We start from the raw sequence: 24,351 nt of genomic DNA, 5'->3' as shown, positions 1-24,351 counted from the left end.
GAAAAAGGTGTATAGAAAGGGACTACACCCTGTCTACACCATTAGAGATGTTGGTTAGGGCTTCCTATAGTGGTAATGAGGGGTGCATGCCCTCCGCCTGGAGGTGGAAATGGTCACACAACTTCTAAATATGTGGTGAGAGGAGGACCTGACGAGCTTAGCCTGTTGACCCCGACTCTTCTTCTTGCGCTTGACTATTATTGCTTGTGTGTGTTGATAGTGTCTATACAGGGTCACAAAAGTCATTGTTTATTTATATACATATCCATGAATCTATGTCACTTCATGAGGATAAAAGCCAATTGTAGAACTCTGGATTGTACTGGAGCATAGCACACGCATCCAGTACTCGTGGCAGCTTACTCAATACCGATAGATATTTTGCAACATTGAGTAGCATGGAACCTTGTCCGAGTCTACTGGCAACATGTAACTCCTCCTCAGTGAGAACCTTATCAAATAGAGAGTTCTCTTGGCTAGGTTCAGCTAAGTCTGTACCCTGAATGGCAGTTAGCACTCGAAGGGAAGTTGGTGCCACATAGGTTGGGTCTTTTTGAAACCGCCATTTGGCCAATCGCTTCTCTGAGACTGTCATGATCTGGGCTCCTAGTTTGGCCATTGCAACGTGGTTTTCACACCAATGCTGTTCAAATTGACTTCAGCCCTCTGATAGCTGCTTTAGTTGCTCTATCTCTAAGAGATTTGGTTGGCAAAGCGCATCATTGAATGTGACAGTTAAGTGCAGTTCGTCGGCTTCCTCGCCAGAGATGAGTCGCATGCGTTCATAGAGGAGCCTGTTATAGTGCTTGTCAAGGTGTTCTTGCTCTTCCCAAGATAAGGAAAATGGCAAGTATTCTTCGAGCTGCTCTTTAGGGAATGCGCATATGTCTGCCAGGACATAGACACGTGCGAACACTTTGAGCTTAGCGTCCAACTCAGTTAAGCACTCTGTGACACTTCTATGTTTAACGAGGGCTTGCTCGGTTGCTATCTCATGCAAGGTTCTAGGAGTTTGCTTGGGCTTTAGCGTAGCTGGGGGCTCAGGCCTAGACGCGCAAGTTTGGCCAATGCTAGGATTTCTTATGCTCTTGGGGTTTTCATGTTTCTCCTGAGGCTTCGTTATTACATCATGGTTTTCCTTGGATGTGACTGGTATAGGTTTGTCACCCTGTTGTGACAGCGTTATATCCACTCTTGATTGGTCAATGCAAGTTCTATTGTCGGTGGATTGAGTGTTGCAAGCAGCCATTGATGGTAACGACTGCTTTGATTTTTCAGAGCACACGGATGTGTCTGAGGTTTCACCGTTATTAGGAGAGGCATCAATGGGTTCATTGGTGGATGGACTCGATGCTTTATTCATCATCTCTCCAACGCTCTTAGTCTCAATGTTCTTGGGGTCCACTACCACCAGCAACTGTTGTTGTTTTCGCTGTTTTCTCCTCTTTTTCTTGGTTAGTGAAGGTGCATCTCTCAATGACTTAGGACCCTGGACTAGGTCAACCGTTGGTATGCTTGGTTGCCTCAGCATTTCCTTTCTCTAGTGTGTCCTCATGGGACATAGCCGTAGCCTGTTGAATAGCCTCGCCAGGTTGTGAGGGTACAACTGTTTCCCTTTTGGGAGAGCCTAGCTCTTCAGCCAATTCCCATGTGTTTAACTCCTCCAGCCTAGGCTTTAGGTACTTTGGAAGTGTTGGAGTTGTCAAAGAAGTTGGTTGCGACACCTCCTTCATAGGTAAACTGCTAAGGATACGTTTCGTAAGGGGCATTGTCACAGCCAAGGGCTGTGACTGTTGTGATCCCTGATTGGAAGTAGTAGCGGCTAGTCCAATGGGCTGGCTACTCTTGGTGGATTGCGGTGTTAGGTCCCTAGGGCGATTGGAAGCGGTTGCGTCTTTTGTTGCCCTTTGAGCATTCATCTGTGTAGACCGAGCATGAGTTGATCTGGTCACATTGGGTTGCACAGGCATATCCTTGGGCCGAGAGCTACGGCTAGTGTCATGTCCCCCCTCTTGGATATCTGGAAGCTTTGATGGAGATAGAGATTGGGATTGAGCAGCTGCCCTTGATGACTGCTGTTGTGCTTCCTATGCCTATTTGGGAAAAGAGGGTGTAGGACATCCAGGACTCTTAGGTGGACTTGGCACTGGCTGAATGATTTGCTCGAGGCTATTAGACGATTGTGCCATGTGCTTTGTTGAGCGATCAGCCTTGCCATGAGTAATGTTGTGCCTATGATGCCTGTTATCCTCTTGGGAAATCAAAGGCTTTTTGGGCACTAATGGCTTTTGTGCACGCTCAATGGTTACATATGACATCTGCTTATTAAGCATGCTAGGCTGAGGCTCTTTCTTTCGAACACTCATGTTTGGTTTCTTGCCTCGAGACCTGGAGTTTCTCTTAGATTTCCTCCTGTGCTTCATTGCTTTTGATGCAATCTGGCCTTCAGCTGATAGAGGTGGTTTAGCACGGGGTTTTGGTAACCAAATCCATCCGTTACCTGCGTAATACCCTTGAGCACGTAGCAACGCTTTGGATATCCATCGCGGTGTTGTGCTGACCCTCCACCGATGCCTTCGTCTATAAGGCTTGGGCTTCTTTTGGGGTCTTCTACGATATTTGTAAGTCCAAAGCCCGTCCTTGGCATTATTTCTTGACCTTCTTGTTTCAAGCATGGCCTCACTCACTGGTTCTCGTTCTTCGACCTGTGCTTGTATCAACTCTTCCAACAAGTCCTTGCTCTCGTTAGTAGACTTGATTGTTATGTTAGCACCTTCCTTGCCTTTCCCTCGAGGTTCGATGAGGTCACCCTTGCTAAAGGTTGTGACTATCCTCACACCCGGTAGTGTCAGGTGTATCCTTTGTGCTACATAGTCAGCCTCACATTTGGTCGTCCTTTTGAAGGGTCTTCCCAGGAGGATTTCCTTACCATATTTAGCACTATTTGGAGGTCCCTCATAAGGGCTAAGAGTTGCATTAGTTGGTGTCAGCTCTGGTTGGCCTAGTAGGGTCCATGCCTCATAGGTCAAGACATTAAAATCAGCTCCTTCATCATTCAGAGCATTGATAGTATGCTCTCTTTTCGTGGTGAGTTTGACCCTAAGATAAGCAGGTGGTACTATGTCTTCATCTTCCGGGTCTTGGCTTGTAAATTTAAGCCTTCTGACAAATGCCCTTGAGTCCTCAACTGCACGACCAAATGTGGATTCTCCACTGATGTCTTGGCTCGTCAGTGCAGTGCTATTCAAGGAGTATCTATTGTTAGGACTGTCATATCTAGTCATTCTCGCTATTGTAGCTTGATGTTGTTGCTTTCCGCTTTGACTAGATGCAGTCCGAATGCAACACGTATGTGTTTTGGCAGTGTGGCCTTTTTGCCCTTGTTGGCTAGATTGGCCCATTGAGGTTCTAGGGTCTCTGTTTCTCTCAGTTCGGGTATGGGCTTTTGGTTGCTCTTTTGTCAGCGAGAATCCATGTTTTTGTAGAGCCATTACTACACTAGGGTCTAATTTGGAGGACTTGTCACGGTGCGTGTTTTCTCTCCAACCTACTTAGTGGAGGTGCGGAGGGGGCAGAGCCCCCTCTGCGGGGGTCCTGAGGGGGTAGTCCTCCCCGGCTCGCAGGGCCGTTATGGTAAACACCATATCCAATTTGGAGGACCGTTTAGTCAAATTTTGAACTACTTGCTCTAAGTTTCAGCCCAATGATGGATCTGTGATGTGCCTTTAGCTCTACGTAGCCTTTGGGGTCAATTTCAGGGTTCAGGGTTTTTCTAATATGTTGTCTCGTTTATTTTTTGCCAATCAGGTTTTAACTACTCAGCGCTTTGCGTCTAGGTCTCTGGGTCTCGCTGCTGCCTACTTCAAGCTGCTAAGCGGTTGCTCCGTACGATTTCGTCTATTCCGTGTGCCAGAATCAAGTTTTGAGCGTCAGGACTTTGGACAGTTTGCGCTGCTGACGGGTCAAGTCAAATTTCTGAGAATTTGATAAAAATTTACACTCGGCCCAGCTGGTCCGAATTGCAGGGTCCGAGTGGGTCACTTGGACGGGCCGAGATACTATCAGAGTGCAGCGGTGCGGAAGCGTAGGACTGAGAGAGAGAGAACGCAGAGAGAGAAGAGAGAGAAAGAGATAGTGGAAGATGAAGATCTGCTGTATAAAGTGTGCTGAATACAAAGATATGCAGATATATACATGGGCGCAGTGCGCTGGACTGCGTGTCTCCACCTCGACGATGCAACCTGCTGTTCACCTCGAAGTCCGCTGCAGTCTGCACTGTCTCCTGTTTGAAATCTGCGAATAGAGATGGAATCTGCGCGTGTCACCGGTCTGTAATCTGCAAGCAGAGAAGTGTGGGAGACTGCTGGAGAAGTCGGCTATTTGTAGCCAGAAAACTGGGCGAAAATAGGGCGCTAGAAAACTGCTTGTCGGCTGGAGCCGACTGCCTGCACAGGTCGGACTGCCACGTGGCAGTCCGACTGCACACGACTCTATCTGCAGCTCCTGTCCGATTGCACTGGCTGTGATCTCTAACACCCCCTCTCAGAGCTTGGGCAGGACAGAAGCCTGAGGGATCTAGAATGTCTCCGAAGTAGAGCTTGGGGAAGTGCCTTCGTAAACAAATCCGCAAGATTGTCCTCCATCTTGCAGTACTCCACAGTGATGGTCTCATCCAGAAGCTTTTCTCTGATAAAGTGGTACTGGATCTCTACATGCTTCGTCCGGGCATGAGAAACAGGGTTCCATGCCAAGGCAATGCAACTCTCATTGTCACATTGCAGCAAAGTAGGACAAGTCTGGGGACACCCAAGCTCCTCCAATAATCGCCGAAGCCACACAGCCTCACATGTGGTGGAAGACGCGGCCTGATACTCCGCCTCAGTAGACGAAAGGGCTACCGTGGGCTGCTTCTTGCTACTCCATGAGATAACACCTACACCCAAGGTAAAACAGTAACCTGTAGTAGACCGCTTGTGGTCCACATCACTGGCCCAATCCGAGTCGCTTCAACCTGCAAGTACAAGATCTGAACCATCTGTCCCTGCGGGATAATGAATCCCTAAATCAGACGTCCCCCTCAAATACTGAAGTATCCTCTGAGCAGCCTGCCAATGCACCGTCTTAGGTTCACTCATGAACCCCGCCAAGAGCCCAACAGCAAAACAAAGATCAACCCGAGTGTTGAGAATGTTGGGTATTTGACTCACGCCTTACTTACGCCTATGCTCATATGGGAGTGTCGGTGATCAGTCAGTAGGACACTGGGGCACTTTTTACTCTCGGTAGGAGAGGTTTTTTCGGCCAGACTTATGGTCTTACTGTCGTATGTACTTATGTGCTTATGTTACACACATTTGGGCACTTAGTGTGTGTCGGGTGTGAACACTCCCCTACAACCCTAAGGTTTAAGGGTTGTACTTTGTACTTTCAGATTACACTCATTCAATCTATTCTCTTGGGTGTCGTGCTTCAACTCTGTCTCTCACTCTCACACTGTCTACTGAATCTCTGCTGTACCTTGATCCTTTGTTCTCACATTTGGTATCAGAGCTCAGCTCTGAACTCAGCTCCAGGCCGTCAGCTCCAGCCGCCAGCACAGCTCCACTTGCCTGTCCCAGCGCGCCACCAGCAGGAGCCGTCAACATCAGTCTCGTCACGTCAGCTGTAGGCGCTGACGTTTGCCAGCGCAGCCTTCGCACGAGGTCCGCCTGCAGTCAAACTCTGTCAGGCTCGTCACGTCACGACAGCAGCTCGCTCACGTCAGCAGCTCGCGCACTGTTCGACAGCGCAGTCATTGTCAGACGACGTCCGTTTGACCACCATCAGACCATGCGCAGCCCGCCTGCCCGCCTGCTGCCGTTTTTAAAAGGTTCCGTATGCAACCCGCCATGTCAGTCACCAGCTCAGCCGTCTAAAGCGCCGCTGACTGAGCACTGTGACGACTGTCCTGCGCCCGCCAGTCAACGTCCTACCCACCACGCGCAGCCTGCTCGTCTGACGATCACGTCAGGTAAAATTTTCAACAAATTTTTTTAATTTCAGCCCAAAAACAGTTTTGGAAGCGGAGGTTCACACGCGGCAAGCACAGAACAAGTGGGGGGATAAATTTCATGCAAATTTCTGGACTGGATTGTCAGAAATTTTGGGGCTTTTGTGTATTTGGAGGACAGTTGCATTTGAACTGCTGATACAGTCACAGAAAGACTGTTTTTGACAGAAATTTTGGCAAAAATTTTGGGGATTTTGACATAACAGTGTTGCAATGCACTGTTTGCACCTTGGGAAGCGTGCATTAAAAGACAGTTTTCTGACAGAGTACGCCCTTGCACATTAATTGCAGAAACGTATTTGCTGCAATTTCTGGAAATTTGCAAATTTCTAGTTCATACTGCTTTGACATTGCTCATTTTGTCTTTGGAAATTTGTCATCATGGCAAATCAGGGAAGTGATGTTTTTACGTATGTATCCAAGGAAGACAGACTGGACGGAAACAACTATTCCCTTTGGTCATTCATGATGAAAAATGTATTAGTGGCCAAGAATTTATGGGATTATGTCAGTGGAGAGGAAACTCGACCGGGAGTTGTAGCTCCCGCTACTCCTTCTCCCCAAGGCGCACGTGGACAACGGGGACCTCAGCCCGCTCCACCTCAGCCACTTCCTCCACGAACTGCACCTCAAAAAGCTTGGGATACCCGTGATGCACAGGCCTTGTCGCTGATTGCTCTGGCAGTTCAGCGGTCCATCATACCTCATATCCGTTCAGCATCTTCTTCACGAGATGCATGGTTGACTTTGGAGCATATGTTTGCAGGAAAGAATGAGACTCGGATCTCTTTCTTGAAGAAAGAGTTGGAAACTTTGAAGATGCATGAAGGTGATTCTATGCAGGATCACTTAAACAAGATTCAGGACTTGAGGGAGCAGCTCGTGAATGTAGATGAGTATTTTTCGGATGCACAGTTGATATCCACCACCTTGAATTCCTTACCTCCTTCGTACTTGTCTTTTCATACTGCATTGAACCTCACCATGAGGATTGCTGAGCACCCACTCACTTTTATTCAGCTGGTTAGCTTGCTTCTAGAGGAGGAGCAAACACGGAAAAATAGTGGTGTGGATGCTATAGTCTCTGAGTAGGCTTTTGTGGCAAGACAGAAAGGCAAGAACAGCAAGGTGAAAAATGCTCCACAGAGTTCTGGCACTTCGGGCACATCGCAGAATCAGTCACAAGGGGGGACGCAAGCAAAGAAAGGAAAATCTCATTATTGTAAGAAGCCCAGCCACTATATCACTGAGTGCAGAAAGCGCATTGCCAAAGAGAAGAAGAAGGAGTCAGGAATGTCTGTTTCTACTACTCCTTCCACTGCTAGTGAGTCCGCGTCCTTTGTTGTGGACAGGGACTATTGTTTTTACACTTGCAGTTATGACATCTCTTGGGCCGATAGAGCACTTAGCTCTACAGAGGATGCTGACACTTGGTTCTTTGACAGTGGTGCTTCTAGACATATCACATCTCGCAGAGATTTGTTTGCTTTAGTTAGTGCACCTCCCGTTGGGAAATCGGTACAGTGTGCCCATAATGCATCATACCCTGTTCATGGTATTGGCGAGATTCAGCTCACAGCCATTGATGGCTCTATTCTCCACCTGCAGGATGCTTTGTTTGTGCCTGGAATAAAGAAGAATTTGCTTTCTATTTCTTCTTTGGCACGTTGTGGTATGCAGGTCTCTTTTGATGATGACCGTTGCATGGTTCGAGAAAAAGAATGCATGACATTGGTCTTGACAGGATCTTTGTGTCATGGTTTATATGAGTTGGATGCTCTTTCAGTAGATCAGTCAGCATACTTGACATCCACTCTTACTCCTGCTATGATACAGGTGGAGTTATGGCATGCTCGTTTAGGGCATGTAAACTTTGGCAGCTTGATGCTTTTACAGCGTACTCAGATGCTGGATGGCTTACCTCTCTTGGAGAGACCTCCTGAGCACTTATGCGAGGGATGCATTTTGGAGAAAATGCATCGGTTTTCATTTCCTCGTGATGTTGCTTTCAGGGCAACAACCAGATTGCAGTTGGTGCATTCAGATGTTTGTGGGCCTATGCAGACCATGTCATTGGGTGGTTGTTATTATTTTGTGACATTCATTGATGACTTCACATGTTTTTGCTGGGTCTATTGTTTGAAAAAGAAGTCAGAAGTGTATGATGCATTTTTGGCTTTCAGTGCACTTGTTGAAAACCAATCTGGATGCCACATTAAGACTCTCCGTTCGGACCGAGGGGGGGAATACATGTCCTCTATGCTGAATTCTTTTTTGCAGCAGAAGGGCATAGTACATCAGTATACTACAGCTTATACTCCACAGCAGAATGGGGTAGCAGAGAGGAAAAATCGGTCACTCATGGAGTTGGCCAGATGTATGCTGAAGGCAAAGAGCTTGCCTCATAGTTTTTGGATGGAAGCAGTCATGTGTGCTTGCCATATTTTGAACAGATGCCCTACCAAAGCCTTGAAGACCATCACACCATTTGAGGCTTGGAACAGCCGTAAACCTTCTGTTGGTCACTTTCGTACCTTTGGGTGTCTTGTCTATGCCCATATTCCACAGGTACTTAGAAGAAAATTGGACAACAAGGCTGTTAAGTGCATTTTTATGGGATATAACAATGAGAGCAAAGGCTACAGACTCTATAATCCCGTTACTAAGAAGGTTTTTGTCAGCAGGGATGTTGTTTTTGATGAAAAATCAGAATTATCCTTGGCTGGTTTGGACACATATCAGGCTGCCCGTGATGTTTTTGAAGGGCTGCTGCCCATTACTTTTGGTGATTTAGCTGGAGATTCACAAAATGAACCTAATGTTCAGCCAGCTGCTCCTATGGAAAGTGCAGAAATTCAGCCATTGGCTGATCGGAATATTCAGCATCATGCTGAAACAGAAATTCAGCAAGAGCTTGCACATAGCCAGGATGCTAGACAGCTACCTAGATGGTATTTGCAGACTATGCAAGATAGTCCTTTGGATGCACCCATGGCTGGTCGTACTAGAAGGCAAACTCGTTTGCATGATTCAGCACATACCATGGAGTTTATTATGGCAGCAAGTACTTTTGATAATGAAGAGCCTGAATGTTATGAGGATGCACAACACAATGTGCATTGGATGGCAGCCATGCAAGCTGAATTAGATTCTATTACTAAGAATCAAACTTGGGATTTGGTGTCCTTGCCATTTGGGAAGAAAGCCATTGGAACAAAATGGGTCTACAAATTGAAAAGAAAAGCAGATGTTTCCATTGATAAATACAAGGCACAGCTGGTAGCTAAAGGCTACGCACAGAAAAAGGGCATTGATTATGAGGAGACATTTGCTCCTACTTCCTGTATGACGACCATCAGGTCTATGATTGCTTTGGCTGCACATTATGGTTGGACAGTCCATCAGCTAGATATCAAGACTGCATTTTTACATAGGGAACTTCAGGAGGAAGTTTATGTACAGCAGCCCATTGGTTTTGCAGTTGAAGGCTCAGAACATTTGGTACGCAAGCTCAAAAAGGCACTATATGGTTTAAAACAAGCTCCTAGAGCTTGGTATGAAAAGATAGATGCTTTCTTGCTTGGTTGGGGGTTTCTAAACAGCTCATCTGAGTCTACCCTTTACGTATGTAAAGAAGGGGGATCTATGCTGATTTTATGTCTTTATGTTGATGACCTTTTGCTCACTGGAACACATGCTGATCAGATTTCAGCATTCAAACAAAATTTGCAGCAAACTTTTGACATGTCTGACTTGGGAGTTTTGCATTACTACTTGGGCATCCAGTTCATACATAATGCTCGAGGTATTGGGTTATCACAGTCAAGGTATAGTGGGTAGCTTCTTGAGAAATTTGGCTTACAGGATTGCAAGCCAGTTAGTACTTCTATGGAACCTGGACTGAAACTGTCATTACATGATGACAGTGATTTGTTTGATATACATACATATGCTCCTGCAGTTGGATGTCTTATCTATCTATGCAATACTAGGCCGGACATACAGTTTGCAGTTTCAGCTTTGAGCAGGTATATGCATCAGCCACGTATGTCACATTGGCAAGCTGTCAAGCGTGTTTTTCGCTACTTGCAGGGTACTCGTTCTCTTGGGTTGCTTTATGCCAAGGGGGGACCACTGCATTTACATGCTTACAGTGATTCTGATTGGGCTGGTGATTATGATACACGTCACTCTACTAGTGGCAATTGTTTCTTTCTTGGCACTTCTTGCATTTCTTGGCTTAGCAAGAAACAATCCATTGTTGCCACATCGTCATGTGAAGCTGAATACAAGGCAGCTTTCACTACCACAGTTGAATGCGTATGGCTTAGACGCTTGCTAGTTGATTTGGATGTATCTGTTATACTGAGCCTACTCCATTGTTCACTGACAGTCAGAGTGCCATTGCAGTGGCACGGAACCCAGTGTTTCATGCTCGCACGAAACACATTGAGATTCACTATCACTTTGTCAGAGAGAGACTACATGCAGGTGATATCAGCCTTGTCTATTGTCCTACCACCAGTAATGTGGCAGACATCTTCACCAAAGCTCTTCCTCGTGACAAATTTGAAGCATTTCGCGATGCTTTAAATTTGATATCCTTTGGTGGCGGATGATCCTTGTACTCTTGATCACTCTTCACTCCAGGGGGGTTTGTTGGGTATTTGACTCATGCCTTACTTACGCTTACGCTCATATGGGAGTGTCGGTGATCAGTAGGACACTGGGGCACTTTTTACTCTCGGTAGGAGAGGTTTTTTCCCCCAGACTTATGGTCTTATTGTCGTATGTACTTATGTGCTTATGTTACACACATTTGGGCACTTAGTGTGTGTCGGGTGTGAACACCCCCTACAACCCTAAGGTTTAAGGGTTGTACTTTGTACTTTCAGATTACACTCATTCAATCTATTCTCTTGGGTGTTGTGCTTCAACTCTGTCTCTCACTCTCACACTGTCTATTGAATCTCTGCTGTACCTTGATCCTCTGTTCTCACAGAGAAGCCAAATCAAGGACCCAATCAACTGACGATAGCGGGAAGCATCCACCATAGGAGAAGCTGAATGGGAAGTGGCCTTCCAGTTCGGATCCATAGGAGTAGAAAGGGTCCGACAATCCTCCATCTCAAAAGACACCAAGAGTTCCTGTACATATCTCTGTTGAGAGATGAAGATCCCCCTCTGAGACTGATAAATCTCATGGCCCAAAAAGAAATGGAGTAGACCCAAGTCCGTCATCTCGAACGTCCGATGTAAAGCTGACTTCGTTGCTTGGACCTGCTGTGCATGATCACCTGTGACAATCAAATCATCAACATACAACACAAAAAGCACACAACCATCCTCGGAAGTGTGAACATAAAGTTGCGGATCGGCCTTGGAGCGCCGATATCCCAACTGAGACTGGAGGAACGAATCAATCTTCTCGTTCCATGCACGCGGAGCCTGCTTGAGGCCATACAAGGCCTTCTTCAACTTGTAGACTTTCCCATCTGAAGATCCAAAACCAGGAGGCTGCTCAACATAGATCTCCTCCTTCAAATCACCATTGAGGAAGGCCGACTTCACATCCAACTGGTAAATAGGCCATCTCCTATGGCCAGCCAAGGCAAGAACAGCTCTAATGGTCGCCATACGAGCTGTGGGGGCAAAAGTATCATGACAGTCAATCCCTGGGCGCTGTGCAAAACCTTTAGCAACAAGGCGAGCCTTGTGCTTATCCAAAGAACCATCACTAAGGTATTTGGTCTTGAAGACCCACTTGACGCCAATCACCTTCTTATGCGGGGGGCGGGGCACGAGTGACCAAGTGCCATTCGTCTCAATAGCCTCCAACTCAGCTTCCATAGCTTTCTTCCATGGTGTGGATTGTAAAGCCTCCTTCACGGAGGTGGGCTCTTGATCCTGCATAACACGGGTCATCAAACAATAGTTAGAGCAAACAAGTTCCGTAGAATGTGCCTGGTGCCGCAGTGACCGCCGCGGACCATCCTGCGGTCCCTACTCCTCAGGAACCCCCTCGATCCCTGAATCACGGAGTGTGTCACGGGCCCAGCGAGGAGGAGGCCGAACCTCCCCTCGTCTCTCTCCATCAGCGGAAGACTCTGGAATATCCACCGGTGGTAACTCCTCAGGGGTGACCGGTGGAACAGTAGACTCTGTGTCAGAAACAGAATCATAATCAAAAGGCACGGGCTCCAATGGAACTATAGCAGGAGCCCAACTCTCCCCTGGATCTCCAAGAACGGGATGCTCCTCACCCGTTGATATGGCCGGAACCTCCACAAACCGCACATCACGGCTAGTGTACACATCCCGCTTGACGGGATCATATAATCGATAGCCTTGGGACTGGGAGCTGTAGCCAACAAATACGTGTCTTCGGGAAGCTGCTTCAAATTTATCACGATGAGCCTTGGGAATGTGAACATAGGTATCACACCCAAAGACCCTAAAGTAAGAAACATCTGGCTTTGTCCCAAAGTAAGCCTCAAACGGGGTCATCCCATCAACGGCCGAAGTGGGGGAACGATTAAGGATATGGACTGTAGTAGCCATAGCCTCGGCCCACAGAACCTGAGGGGTCTGTCGGTGCTCCATCATGGTGCGCGCCATCTCGATCACACTGCGGTTTTTCCGTTCAAGAATGCCATTTTCTTGAGGAGTGTTGGTATTCGCAAACTCCTGGTGAATACCTTTATCTGCACAAAACCGAGCAAACTCATTAGAAACAAATTCACCGCCCTTGTCGGATCGCAAGGTCTTCAACTTCCGGCCCGATCGGTTCTCCTCAAAGAGAAGCCAATCCTTGAAGTGTGAGAAGGCTTCTGACTTTAATGCCAAAAAATAGGCCCATGTCATCCTGCTCTAGTCATCTACGATCAGCATGAAGTACGAGCTCCCACGCAAGGACTCATTCCTCATAGGGCCACATAGATCCGTAGATACAAGCTCCATCGGTGAAGTAGACCGCCGCGAAGCTGTGTGGGGAATGGCATCCCTATGCTGCTTCCCCCGAATGCAGGAGACACATGGCTGCTGAATCACCACTATATCCAGCAACCCTCGAACAAGCTATCCACGTGGCGCCCTCCAAAGATGATCATAGTTGAGGTGACCAAACCGAGCATCCCATAACTCTGACTGTGACTGAGAGGTAAGAAGAAGAGTAGAGAGGGCGGTGGAAGACTTCAATTTATAAATGCCGTTCTCCTCATATCCGGATGATAGAACCTGCCTCGACCCACGATCAAGGACTCGCATCGTAGTACTGTCAAACTCCACCAAAAGGCCAAGGGAGCAAATCTTATGAATTGATAGGAGATGATACCCTAAGCCTGGTACATGCAAAACCTCTGAGGTATGGGTACCACCTCGTCCATCTGGAATAAGCTGCATCTTACCCCGGCTTGCAATAGATACTGAAGAGCTATCTCCAATGAGAATCTGCCCACGCGAGGGTCGCAACTGGGCAACACCATCTGATGAAGGAGTCATGTGCCGGGAGGCACCACTATCAACGATCCACTCTCGAGCTTGGGGAGCCGTCATCGCAGCATCAGAAGCATTCGGTGAAGAGTCCTCAATGATAGCTAGATGAAGAAATGCAGCTGATGAGGATGCAGCCACCGCTCCAGAATCCTTTGTGTCCTTTTTGTTGGTGTCCTTCTTGTCTTTGTCAGGACAATCCTTCTTCCAATGGCCAGTCTTTCCACAAATATGACATGTGGATTCTTTGTCCTTGTCCTTGTCCTTGTCCTTCTTGGACTTGTTATCCCCCTTCTTCTTCTTTTGGTCCTTCCCCTTCTTCTGAGAGGCTTGACCTGTCAGCCCCTCCGACTTGGAAGTATTTTGTCCCTTTAACTGTTCCTCTTGGTCCAAGACCATAGGAACCAACTCTTCCCACCGAAGAGTAGACTCTCGCCCCGAAGCAATAAGGGCAGAGTAAAATGTACCGAATCGTGGTGGCAACTGGGACAAAAGTGTGATCGCCATGTCTTCGGAGGAAATCGGCTTCCCCGCATTCTGAACCTACATCTGAAGCTGCCTTAGCTTGTTAATGTGCTCCCGCAGCGAAGAAGACTTGTTTACGGACAAGGTCCGCGTCTGTACCTCCAAAGAAACCCGCTTCATAAGGGTCATCCGATTGTACATCTGATCAAGCTGATCAAGCTCCAGCCATATCTCCCGAGCCATCGTCAAGTGCTCGATGTGAGCGATCACAGCTGTAGTACATGATAGAAAAAGAAAGGAACGAATTGTGGCATTCAGTTTGTCCCAATGAGACTGAGCCTTGGCCAACTCCGCACGAGCATCAGAAGAGAGTTTGGACTCATCTCTTATCGAGGGCCGGTCGATCTCCTCCTATGCAAGCTTCGCCAAATCATAGGACTCAAGGATGGCCAACATCATGATGCGCCAAATGCAGTAGTTGTCGCCGTCGAGCTTCTGATCTGCAGGAAGAGCCGGTAAGACAGGCACCTTCCGGTCCATAATCGACTGGAACTCCAAGTCAATCTCTGTAGACATCTTCACCTGGAATGCCTTCACAAACACAAAAGCAGCCCCCTTTGACTGTGAAAACTCAGCTTGCTAAGGCTCTTCCGCGTCCTGAAAGTTCTTCACCCGCTGGAGGCGATGAAAAAGCAAAACCTGCACTTGTAGGCTGAAAACTCAAACTTCCTCCGTGTCAAACAGCAGCAAATCCAGCACCTGGATTCTTTTCCTGCGCGCCCACACTCGCTTCAGCCTTGTTCCAAGGCGCATTCCTCCTGTCTGCCCTCAAACGCTGAAAACGCAAATTTGTGTCGATAGAAACTCCTCTTCAGGTTGATTCTGCGCTTAGTCAGCCCTCTAACACTGCTCTGATACCATGTCAGAGTATAGCGGTGCGGAAGCGTAGGACTGAGAGAGAGAGAACGCAGAGAGAGAAGAGAGAGAAAGAGACAGTGGAAGATGAAGATTTGCTGTATAAAGTGTGCTGAATACAAAGATATGCAGATATATACACGGGCGCAGTGCGCTGGACTGCGTGTCTCCACCTCGACGATGCAACCTGCTGTTCACCTCGAAGTCCGTTGCAGTCTGCACTGTCTCCTGTCTGAAATCTGCGAACAGAGACGGAATCTGCGCGTGTCACCGGTCTGTAATCTGCAAGCAGAGAAGTGTGGGAGACTGCTGGAGAAGTCGGCTATTTGTAGCTAGAAAATTGGGCGAAAATAGGGCGCTAGAAAACTGCCTGTCGGCTGCATTAAATGCAGCCGACTGCCTGCACAGGTCAGATTGCTACGTGGGAGTCCGACTGTGCACGACTGTACTTGCAGTTCCTGTCCGACTGTACTGGCTGTGAACTAACAGATACATGGGCCAAGTGCCGAATTCGTGACTCGGACAGGGTAGACTCGGACGGGCCAAGGCGCAGACTCGGACAAGGTCGCTCGGATAGGTTGGCTCCGACGGGCCGAATGGTCAATTCGTACGAGGTCACTCGGACGGGCCGAGGTACCTGGGCCGAGGGCTGAATATGACACGTGGCCGAGGGCCGAATCCTATGGCTTGGACGGGGGGAGGGGCAAATTAGTCGATGGTTCGAATGGTCAACTTGGACGGGCCGAGTAGGTCGGGCCGAGGGTGGCCGAGGGCCGATTAGGGTTTCGGGCCGAGTGGGCCGAACAAAAGAGGTTCTGGGACTCGGCCCAGAAGCGACCGCTCGGATGGGCGGAACGCGCGCGACGACAATAACGAGAGGTCGATTTTGGTCGATTCTTGCGATTTAATTAATTATAGCAAGCATAAATCTCCAGATCCTATCTAGGGGGATAGGGGAAGGGATTCATATACCTAAATAGAGCGGTAGGCTCGTCGATGGTGCGATCGGATCGAATCGAGCGATGGCTCTCTCTCTCTCTTTCTCTCTCTCTCTTACATTGAAATGGTCACAAATGAGCTCTCCCTTGGCCTCTTGGCTCTTATGCCCCTTCTCGAGTATGGTGTTGATGCCCTTAATCACTTACTTGCCGATCTTAGGCATCACAAGCGAGCTTTTTACCATTTTTTGCACGATTTTTGCCCTGTTTTGCCCTGTTTTGCAATAGTAAACCCTACCCTTCTCCAGTGCGATTTCCTAATCCTAACCTACGCTAAATGCAACAAGAATCGAAAGCAAAAAATTGAAATAATTTCTCCATGTTTCCGAATCATGAAACAAACAAAATATCCCAAAATACTTACTTCTTTTGAAGATAAAAAACACCCAAACTTCCTATCTATCTCAAGCTCCGTTTCGGGGATGAATCCCTTACTTCGATGCTCGATGATATGAGGCGCGTAAGTGCTCAAGCTTGAATCCGTTGGTCCTGGCAACGGAACCAAAATGTAGTGGGAGCTCACGCTCCACCAACAAGACCCACGGACCGCTTATTGCTTCAAGTATTTCAAGCGAGCTCTAATGGCCATCTCTCACCTAGCCGACCCGCCGTCAATCCTATGAGTGTAGTGAGCTTATCTCCATGCCGATCGAGTTATCTCCTCTCCCGCGCACTCTGGTAGCTCCACGATCCAAGTACAAGCTTCAAGCATGCTCCATCCTTAAGCTCCACACTCCAAGCTCCATTGCCACGAGCAAGACAAGAGAAGAGAAGAGAAGAGAAGAAGAGAGGAGAAGATGGAGAGCTTCTCCTCCCCGGTCCCTCACCCTCACACACTCACTCCCTCACACTCTCACACTTTCTCTCTCAAGCACAAGCTCAAGCAAGCAAGAAGAAGAATAAGAAGAAGAAGAGGAGAGCCACTTTTGGCCACACGCAAGAATGAGCTTCTCATTCACTTCTTTATATACAAAACCCTAAATCCCTTTTGGGCGGTCATCCCCTTTTCCCCTTTTTTACATGGTCGGCCGTAGCCTAGGCCCTTTTTCCCATTGTCCTTCTATCTTCCTAGCTTCCTTTCCACCGCCCGTCTACATTTACAAATTGCACGGGTGAGAGCCCGGCGCATCTTGAATTAAACCATGATGCGCTTGCGCTCTTTTATAAAAGTTTTGACTTGCGCTTTTCCTTGTGCGCCTTTCTCTCTTATTTAGGACTCTTCTCCTTGTGCGTCTTTGTCTTCCGTTTCTCTTTGCCTTGGCCTTTGTCTTTGTCTTGTGCTTTAGCTTTTCTGGATTTTCCACCTTCGTTCGTTTGAGGGTTAACACTTATCTTGCAAGTTTCATCCATCAGCTATCTCCAACTAGTTGTCTAGGCCCTGAGTGTTTGCTGCTACATGGTTTATTGTCGCCCAGCCTTGCATTGTTGCCAGTGATCAACTGCCATTGTCTTCAAGCAATTACATTACTGCGTTTACTAGTTCCAACCCTAGAGACTGCTACGTTTTGGTTTCTAGCTTGTTGCCCTTCCATTTCTAGAATCGGTTTGATTTGCATTTGCATCTGTAGCAAGTTGTTTTTGTGTTTTCAACACTTTTCTTTATCAGTCTCTGCAGCAATTGGTGGTTACTGCATTCAAGGTTTGTCTTTGAGGGACAACACACATCGGCACCTCCCTCAGCTCGCTTCCACAAGATCCATCGGCTGTTGGGCAGCTTTGCCCTTGAGCATTCTGCACATTCATTCATTCATTCATTTATAGCATTGATTTATTCACTTCAGAGTTCTCTTTCTTCTCTATTTGTTTTTTGTGTTTTGCGTTTTGCATTTGGGGTTTGAGTTTTGTACATCATTGTCTCAGTCTTTGTATTTAAGTTGTGGTCATACATTTTGTGTTTCCTCAATGCAAACCTTAGCATATTTTCACACTCACTACCTTCATTGTTGCATACATCTATCCATGTCTTCTTCAACATCCCACTTCTCGGAGGACTATGCTTCACTCCCTCTTCACTTCTTCCATATGTGCTACCACTCTTCATCCTCCAGAAGAATGCACTCATCTTGAGCCACATTGTCATCACCAATTCCTTGGCTCCTCGGCCCCATTCCTAGATGACACATTGCTAGGCAAAGGAGGCAATGCTATTGATAGAGATAGTTGAGTCTCAGCACACAAGATATCTTGATGTTGCAAGAAGCTTCTACCAGGTTTGAGTTACACTTTCTATATAGTAGTCGTTGGAGCCATGGAGTTTTAGGTAGGAATTTGTATATGTGTTGGAGAGTGGAAGATTTAACCAATGCAGGATTGGGGTATCCTAGTTCCATGGAGAGTCACTTTGTGAGAGTGGATAATACACTTATTGGTTGGTTGGCCATTTATGTCTCAAATGGCCAGCATAAAAGGAGACAAATTTAGACTATCCTCTTGTTAATCCCTACCCCAAGTCCATCATTGGATAGTAGGCAAAGATTTCAATATGGTAGAGGCCTTGGATGATAGGAGAGGAAAATGCACAAAGATCATTAGAGAAGGAGAGTAGGCTACATGGAAGGAGTTCGTGTTTTAGAACATCGGATAAGATCCCTTGGCTTATAGCAAAGTTTGGTAGATTCACAGATTTGCTTCAGTTTCTCTAGGAGAGATAGAGCAACTGGAGGTAGGGTCTTCCTTGGGATTGATAATTTTTTGTTTATGATTGAACATGTGATAGAGGTGGCCTAGTTGGCATCATTCCTAGCACCACTCTCTTGGATCACTCACTAGTTCAGCTAGTTCTTTTTGAGAGAGTTAGAGGACTCCACTCTAGTGTGAGGATTCTGGAGCACTTGTACCATGATAAAATCTCAATGAGTTGGATGCACAAGTTTGGGTTTTAGCTTAGACTTGGATAGGTCTCTTCTCTAGAGAGGACATCCTTTTTGGGGTTATTGCAACTAGTAGAGATAGGATCTTCACTTTTGTAATGGAGGATGAGGACACCTTTAGAGAGAGGACTTGGATCGGTTGGAGTTCACAAGCCACGAGCTACTCAAGTCAAAGGATCAAATTAGTGGCACACTATGAGAGGAGATGGTACATTGACCCAAACCTAGTCGCTTGCTTGGTTGATGGATGGAGACACTCGGCTTATCAAAGGAGGCCCCTATAGAGATTATACAAGGATTCAAGAGAGTGGGTTTGGAGAGACTTGACAGGCCATGTGATCTACCTTTCTTTAGCTACACCACCAGGTTGGGGACAATGATTTTGGATTGGAGTAGAGCGAATAATCACTTCTCAACTACATAGACAAGGTATCTTAGATCCCTTCTTGTTAAAATTTTGGAGTCTGGATGATAACTTGAGGCCTAGCACTATTTCTCTCTTCCTATGTATGGTAGCTTATAGGAGTTTGGTAGTTGTTGGCAAATGTCTTTGTTATGGTAGGACCCTAGTGGCATGTGAAGAATGAGGAGAGCTAGAGGTCACTCAAAGGCACTGTCTATAGGATTGATGCAAAATAAGAAGGTGTGGAAGAGAGTCCTTAGAATGTTCTTTCGTGGCATAGTGTAGACTATGATTGTGACTTGGGTAGTGCCTTGGTTTAAAAATAGAGGCCCAACATGTGGATATGGGGATTTTCAAGATATCCACTCTTTTCTCATCATTGGCCAGCATTTGAGCAAGATCCCCACTCCAAATTACTCACAAGCACAATAGACTCCAGAGATATTGTCATAGATGTAAGTTGACTATTAGTCTCATTGTGTGTTTCATTTGGAATGCCACAAGGAGCCATGCTATTGACCCTCAGAATGTTTCCCTTGCAAAGAATCTTTCTAGGATTTGGACAAAGATCATCCATACTCTTCACGAGAGATGAGGAAGGCTACATGGTATTTTTGAGAGGAGGAGAGATGTTGTCACAGGGACATGAAATTTTGAGATGCTTTAATCTTTCCGATAACATTTGATTAAGTTATTGATAAAATATGCAAGGTTGTTTAGCATATGTGATGCACATGGCAGTTATTTTATGGTAACAAGCCAAGGACCCCGAGGATATAGTGGGTGCCAAAGGCAAAAGTTGTAATAAGTTATGTTTGACATGTTTTAGTGGTACCGAGTGTAAGATTTTAGCCTAGACCAATTTATTGGCCATTAACGTCAATGGTGACATTAGAGACTAGGCATTAATTAATTAATTAATGATAGTCCAAGGGTTAATAACTGTAGCAACTGAAATTGAGAAATTTCAAAGAGATTCAAGAGGCCAGCCAGCCAATACCAAATTTGGGGCTGAATTTGTCTTTCAAGAAGCATGGTGAAGGCCAATCCCCAAGCACACCAAGGAGAAATTGGTTTGGAGGCTTGTTGGTCAGTTTTGATAGCAAGAGGCGCTTAGATTAGCGGAGGAGATCATAGGATCTTAGTTGTACTCCTTCCATTTGCAATATATGATAAAGAAATACCGCAAGGGGTGCCAATTCTAGGGTCGACAGGGTGTACAATGTCCAAGATTAAAGTGGTAAAGTGTGCATTTTCAATTTATGTGAATTTTATGCTTCTTGTAATTAATGCTTAATTAGGTTATTTACCACCCTATCCGAGAAGGAAGGCTGGTTTCAGATGCTTTCATATGAACATAAGATTCCGGTGCCTTCTTTCACCTAGCCCCTCATATGGTGTGGCACTATAGCCCACTAGATTGGTTGTTCTTGCAACCATCGTACTTATGATGCACTCTGTTTCTCTTTATAGGGCCTTCCTTGTAGTGGGGGATTTTTCACCAAGGTATCATTAGTAGAGTTTTCTTTTAGTCTAAAAGAAAAGAAGATAGGTAATTGAGACTATGACATAGTTGTTGCGTAAAGGATAAATAGTTTGGGGTAGCTTGATTAAGAACTGAATGACTCGGTTATTTTTTGAGTTTGGAGAGCTAGCGATGGAAAATTTGGAAAGTAAATGCCAATATTTGGCCAACTTGATTGTCAAATCGTCCTTCTTAGTTATCTTGAATTCCTAGAGTTTCATGGTCAAGATTTATTGATGGGTATGATCACAAGCTGCATAGTGGTTGGTCGAGCCCAATGCTCAAATGAAAGGTCAAAAGTGTTGGAATTGGGAATGGAATTCAAGTATAAGACCTTACATCAACTCAGCTATAATTATGGCATTGTGGTTCTTCCAAGAGATGACCAGCAACTACCTCATATCAAGACTAGTGAGGATATGGACACTTTTGGGTCATTGTATGGTGGTTGTCATTTTGCAGTCCACATCTCTGCCCTTTGCTGTTTTGGTGTTGAAGCTTGAAGAGGCGAGAGATGCAAATGCTGAAGGGATTGTCTAATACTATGCTTGGAGCTTGTCTGCTCTTACATTGATTAATAAAACATCTCATTCGGTAATCATTTGCAACTAGTCTAATGTTTACACAGGCCTTTTGGGTCCCTTGGTCTCTATTTCAGTTTAGTTCATGTTCGTGGATTCATCCTGTAACAATAGCCCATTGCAATTCATTAAATTGAGATAAGTGAGACTATCTGAAGTATGTCCAAATTTAGGAAGATACCAAGGTTTCTAAACATGAAGCTGAAGAAAAAGTTCCTTCCAGGCATGAAGCTCCTCCCCACTAATGCAGATACCCTGTCCTAACTTGAGGAGATTCCACTGTGTTCAAATCTCCTCCAGCGCACCAATAAGGGAAGCTTGTTATAAATTGTGAAATGGCCATGCACAATAATGCCATCAATGTGTGCAAAGGGTTCCAAATGTTCCACCCAAACCAATAGCCGAATAAGGCCATTGAATTACAGGCAGTAGCATGAACACCATACAGGCCCACAGCAAAACGACAAGAAATGTGGTTTCAGCTGATAAATTTTTAAATTGCACATTTTGTGGCTTTCATCAAGTGTGAAGTTCTTGGGCAAGCAAAATATCAATATTACAAACTGAATATAATGTGCAACAAAGCTCTCTCCTAAGAAGGTGTCAATAACTGAGGTATCACAGTCCCCAAGACACTGCTCACATTGAATATATTATTCTCATCAAGAGGAGAGATTTTCAACTAAATTGTGATGCTTCACCTGTTAGTGACTAGACATGGGAGATACTGTGTGTGTGAACTATAAAAATAGTTTTGCATAGAATGGAAAGCAAAGGGCTCCTTTTCACTAGAACTAGGGGAGACAGCAGCAACCACTGCAGAGAGGGTGGAGAATGACACTTATGAACTCTTTAGGAGGTAATTGGGGGGGGGGGGATTTTAGAAGCACAGTAAGGCCAAGTTTTGACATGTTTGGCATTTCTCCATTCAACACTTTCTGTTTATTGTCATAGAAACCAAATGTGATGCTACTTTATTCTATGTTTACTAGCTAATTCTGACAGTCATCTAACTTCACCTAAGTGTCTTCCAGTTTGCCAGGAGCAAGCTGCAAGCCATGGATGCCTCAATTATGGATTCTCCAAGGCCACCTAGGTTGGAAATATAGCTCTAAGCTTTGTTTTGTATGTGTCAACTTGTAACAAAGGATGTGTTTTATTTTTGAAGTAGAATTTTATATTTTGAGTTCTTTTTGAACGTGTTGCTGCTTTGATGTCCAAGGAGATGTTTGCATTAATCCTTTGGCCATGCTTAATGCATTTCAGCAATGCCTTTCTGGAATGCTCATTAAGCTCAGCATTATTGCTTGCTTCCTGGTTTCTTTTGCTCACACCTATTGCAAATTTTTGACCAATTGATTCATTTATGATCTCATTAATCTCAGTTATTGATTGTTTTCTTGACAATTAAGAAGAATATTGAGGGACCATGAACCACCAAGGGGACTGATTTATACGCTGAGATATTTTTCCAATGCTGGAGTTTTGGTTCCTGATTGCTTAATGCAATTGCTACTTATGAATTCCTAGAGCATTGGATTAGAGCGGTTGCAGCTTTGTATCTTCATCTCATATACAGGTTCTTGAGAGTGGTGCTAGAGCGGGTAGAAAGATTAGACAGCAGCAACGGATGTATTTTGCAGGACCTCGGATGGCCTCATTAATTCACATAACTGTTATTGGGTTCTGGGTTTCTGATATGTAGCAGCCAGAGTGGAGGCTTCACGACCTCTGGCTAGATCAGAGCTGTTAAGTCCCCATGAAGCATAAGGCTTGGACCCTACCACTTGGCATGTGGGGTTAGTGACTAGGCATGTTTGAGACAATAGGCTGTACCTAAATCTCCACAATCAATGAAGGATGATCTTGGAAGAGGGTTGGGAAAACAATTTTCCAAGCTTTGAGTCCTCATGGAACCCCTAGTGTGGGAGGGCATCCCCAGAGACTTTGAAGTATCGCACCCACAAATCCTCTTGCCACAGCTGAAGCAAACCTTCAACGCCTTGAGTTTTCTCATTTCAGTAAGATATAGCTAGTTTCCATGGAGTAGAACTTGAAGATAATTGCAATATCCTGGATGATCAAGTGGCAACACCTAGAAGAGATTTGCATTGTGAAGGGAGTGAAATGCAGTCCTTCAGGCAGAGGTGTCGATGACAAGGAAAAGAGCTGCTCTATGGAGGGAGTGAAGCGCAATCCTTAAGGTAATGGAATGTCAGAGTAGGTAGTGGAAGATGAAGGACAGTAGTAGAGGAGCTAAATGCAGTCCTTGGAGTTGGCAAATGTGAAGAATATGCTGAATTCTCTCTAGGATGATGCCTGATGTCAAGGTAACCATTGGGCAGCCCTTTAGGAGTAAAGAAAACACAAAAACTCAGGAATATGATGTAGGGCTGCTAAAGAGGGTGTAAATTGCTATAGAGGGCTTAAATCTGCTGCAAATGAAGCCTCCATAAAGTGGCCGATGACTATGAACTATCGCCTAGGAGCTAGGGTGGCAATGTGAACTGGAAACACATTTTAACGATGAAGACTGTTAGCAGTCATGTGTGCCTTGCATGGTCATTTCCTGTGTGTGAACCTCTGTCTGAGTCAAATGAGGACATTAGGAGCTCTGATATTGTCTTTTTCTATCACACATTAGTGCATTTCTTTTTGTGCACTTTTGACTATTTTTTAAAGCGGTTTGACCACGTTTAGGCTTTTCCCTCTTTTTCGCCTATATATAGGCAGCCTACCCTCCCACTTTCATTATCCACGATCTATCATTGATCCTTCGTGATCAGCTAACCCTCCTCATTTTCTCATCCCCCAACTACCGTTTGGCGCCCACACTGACTTGTAGAGCTACATGTTGGGGCTGACTATTGCAACCTTGTACCTTCAGCTATTGCAGTCACATTGTTCCTTCTCTCTCTTGCATTCTCTCTTTGTCTCCTTCTCTCCATATTCACATTCTTCTTTTCCATTGCACACTCTCACATGGTATTAGAGCCACACATGGCAGCCCGAGTCTATGAAGAGGAGCGATCTGTCCACCATTCCAGCCAGTAG

At 45.8% G+C, this 24,351-nt stretch overlaps 1 protein-coding gene across 2 annotated transcripts in view; it reads left to right on the top strand.

Annotated features, from left to right (window-relative positions):
• LOC148041836 (uncharacterized) overlaps nt 1-24,351 on the top strand; it is a 102,797-nt gene that overhangs the window by 22,434 nt on the left and 56,012 nt on the right. For both annotated transcript variants that reach the window (XM_087688775.1, XM_087688772.1), the window contains exon 6: nt 22,332-22,393. In XM_087688775.1, the coding sequence (XP_087544901.1) occupies nt 22,332-22,393 (62 nt within the window). The remainder of the gene's footprint in view (nt 1-22,331; nt 22,394-24,351) is intronic.

This window comes from Lygodium microphyllum, chromosome 1 (assembly GCF_053477565.2).
Source record: "Lygodium microphyllum isolate KBCC chromosome 1, Lygodium_microphyllum_v1.1.10, whole genome shotgun sequence".
NCBI lineage: Eukaryota > Viridiplantae > Streptophyta > Polypodiopsida > Schizaeales > Lygodiaceae > Lygodium > Lygodium microphyllum.
Note: the sequence above shows the minus strand (reverse complement) of the source record. Positions and strands in the feature narration are given on the sequence as shown.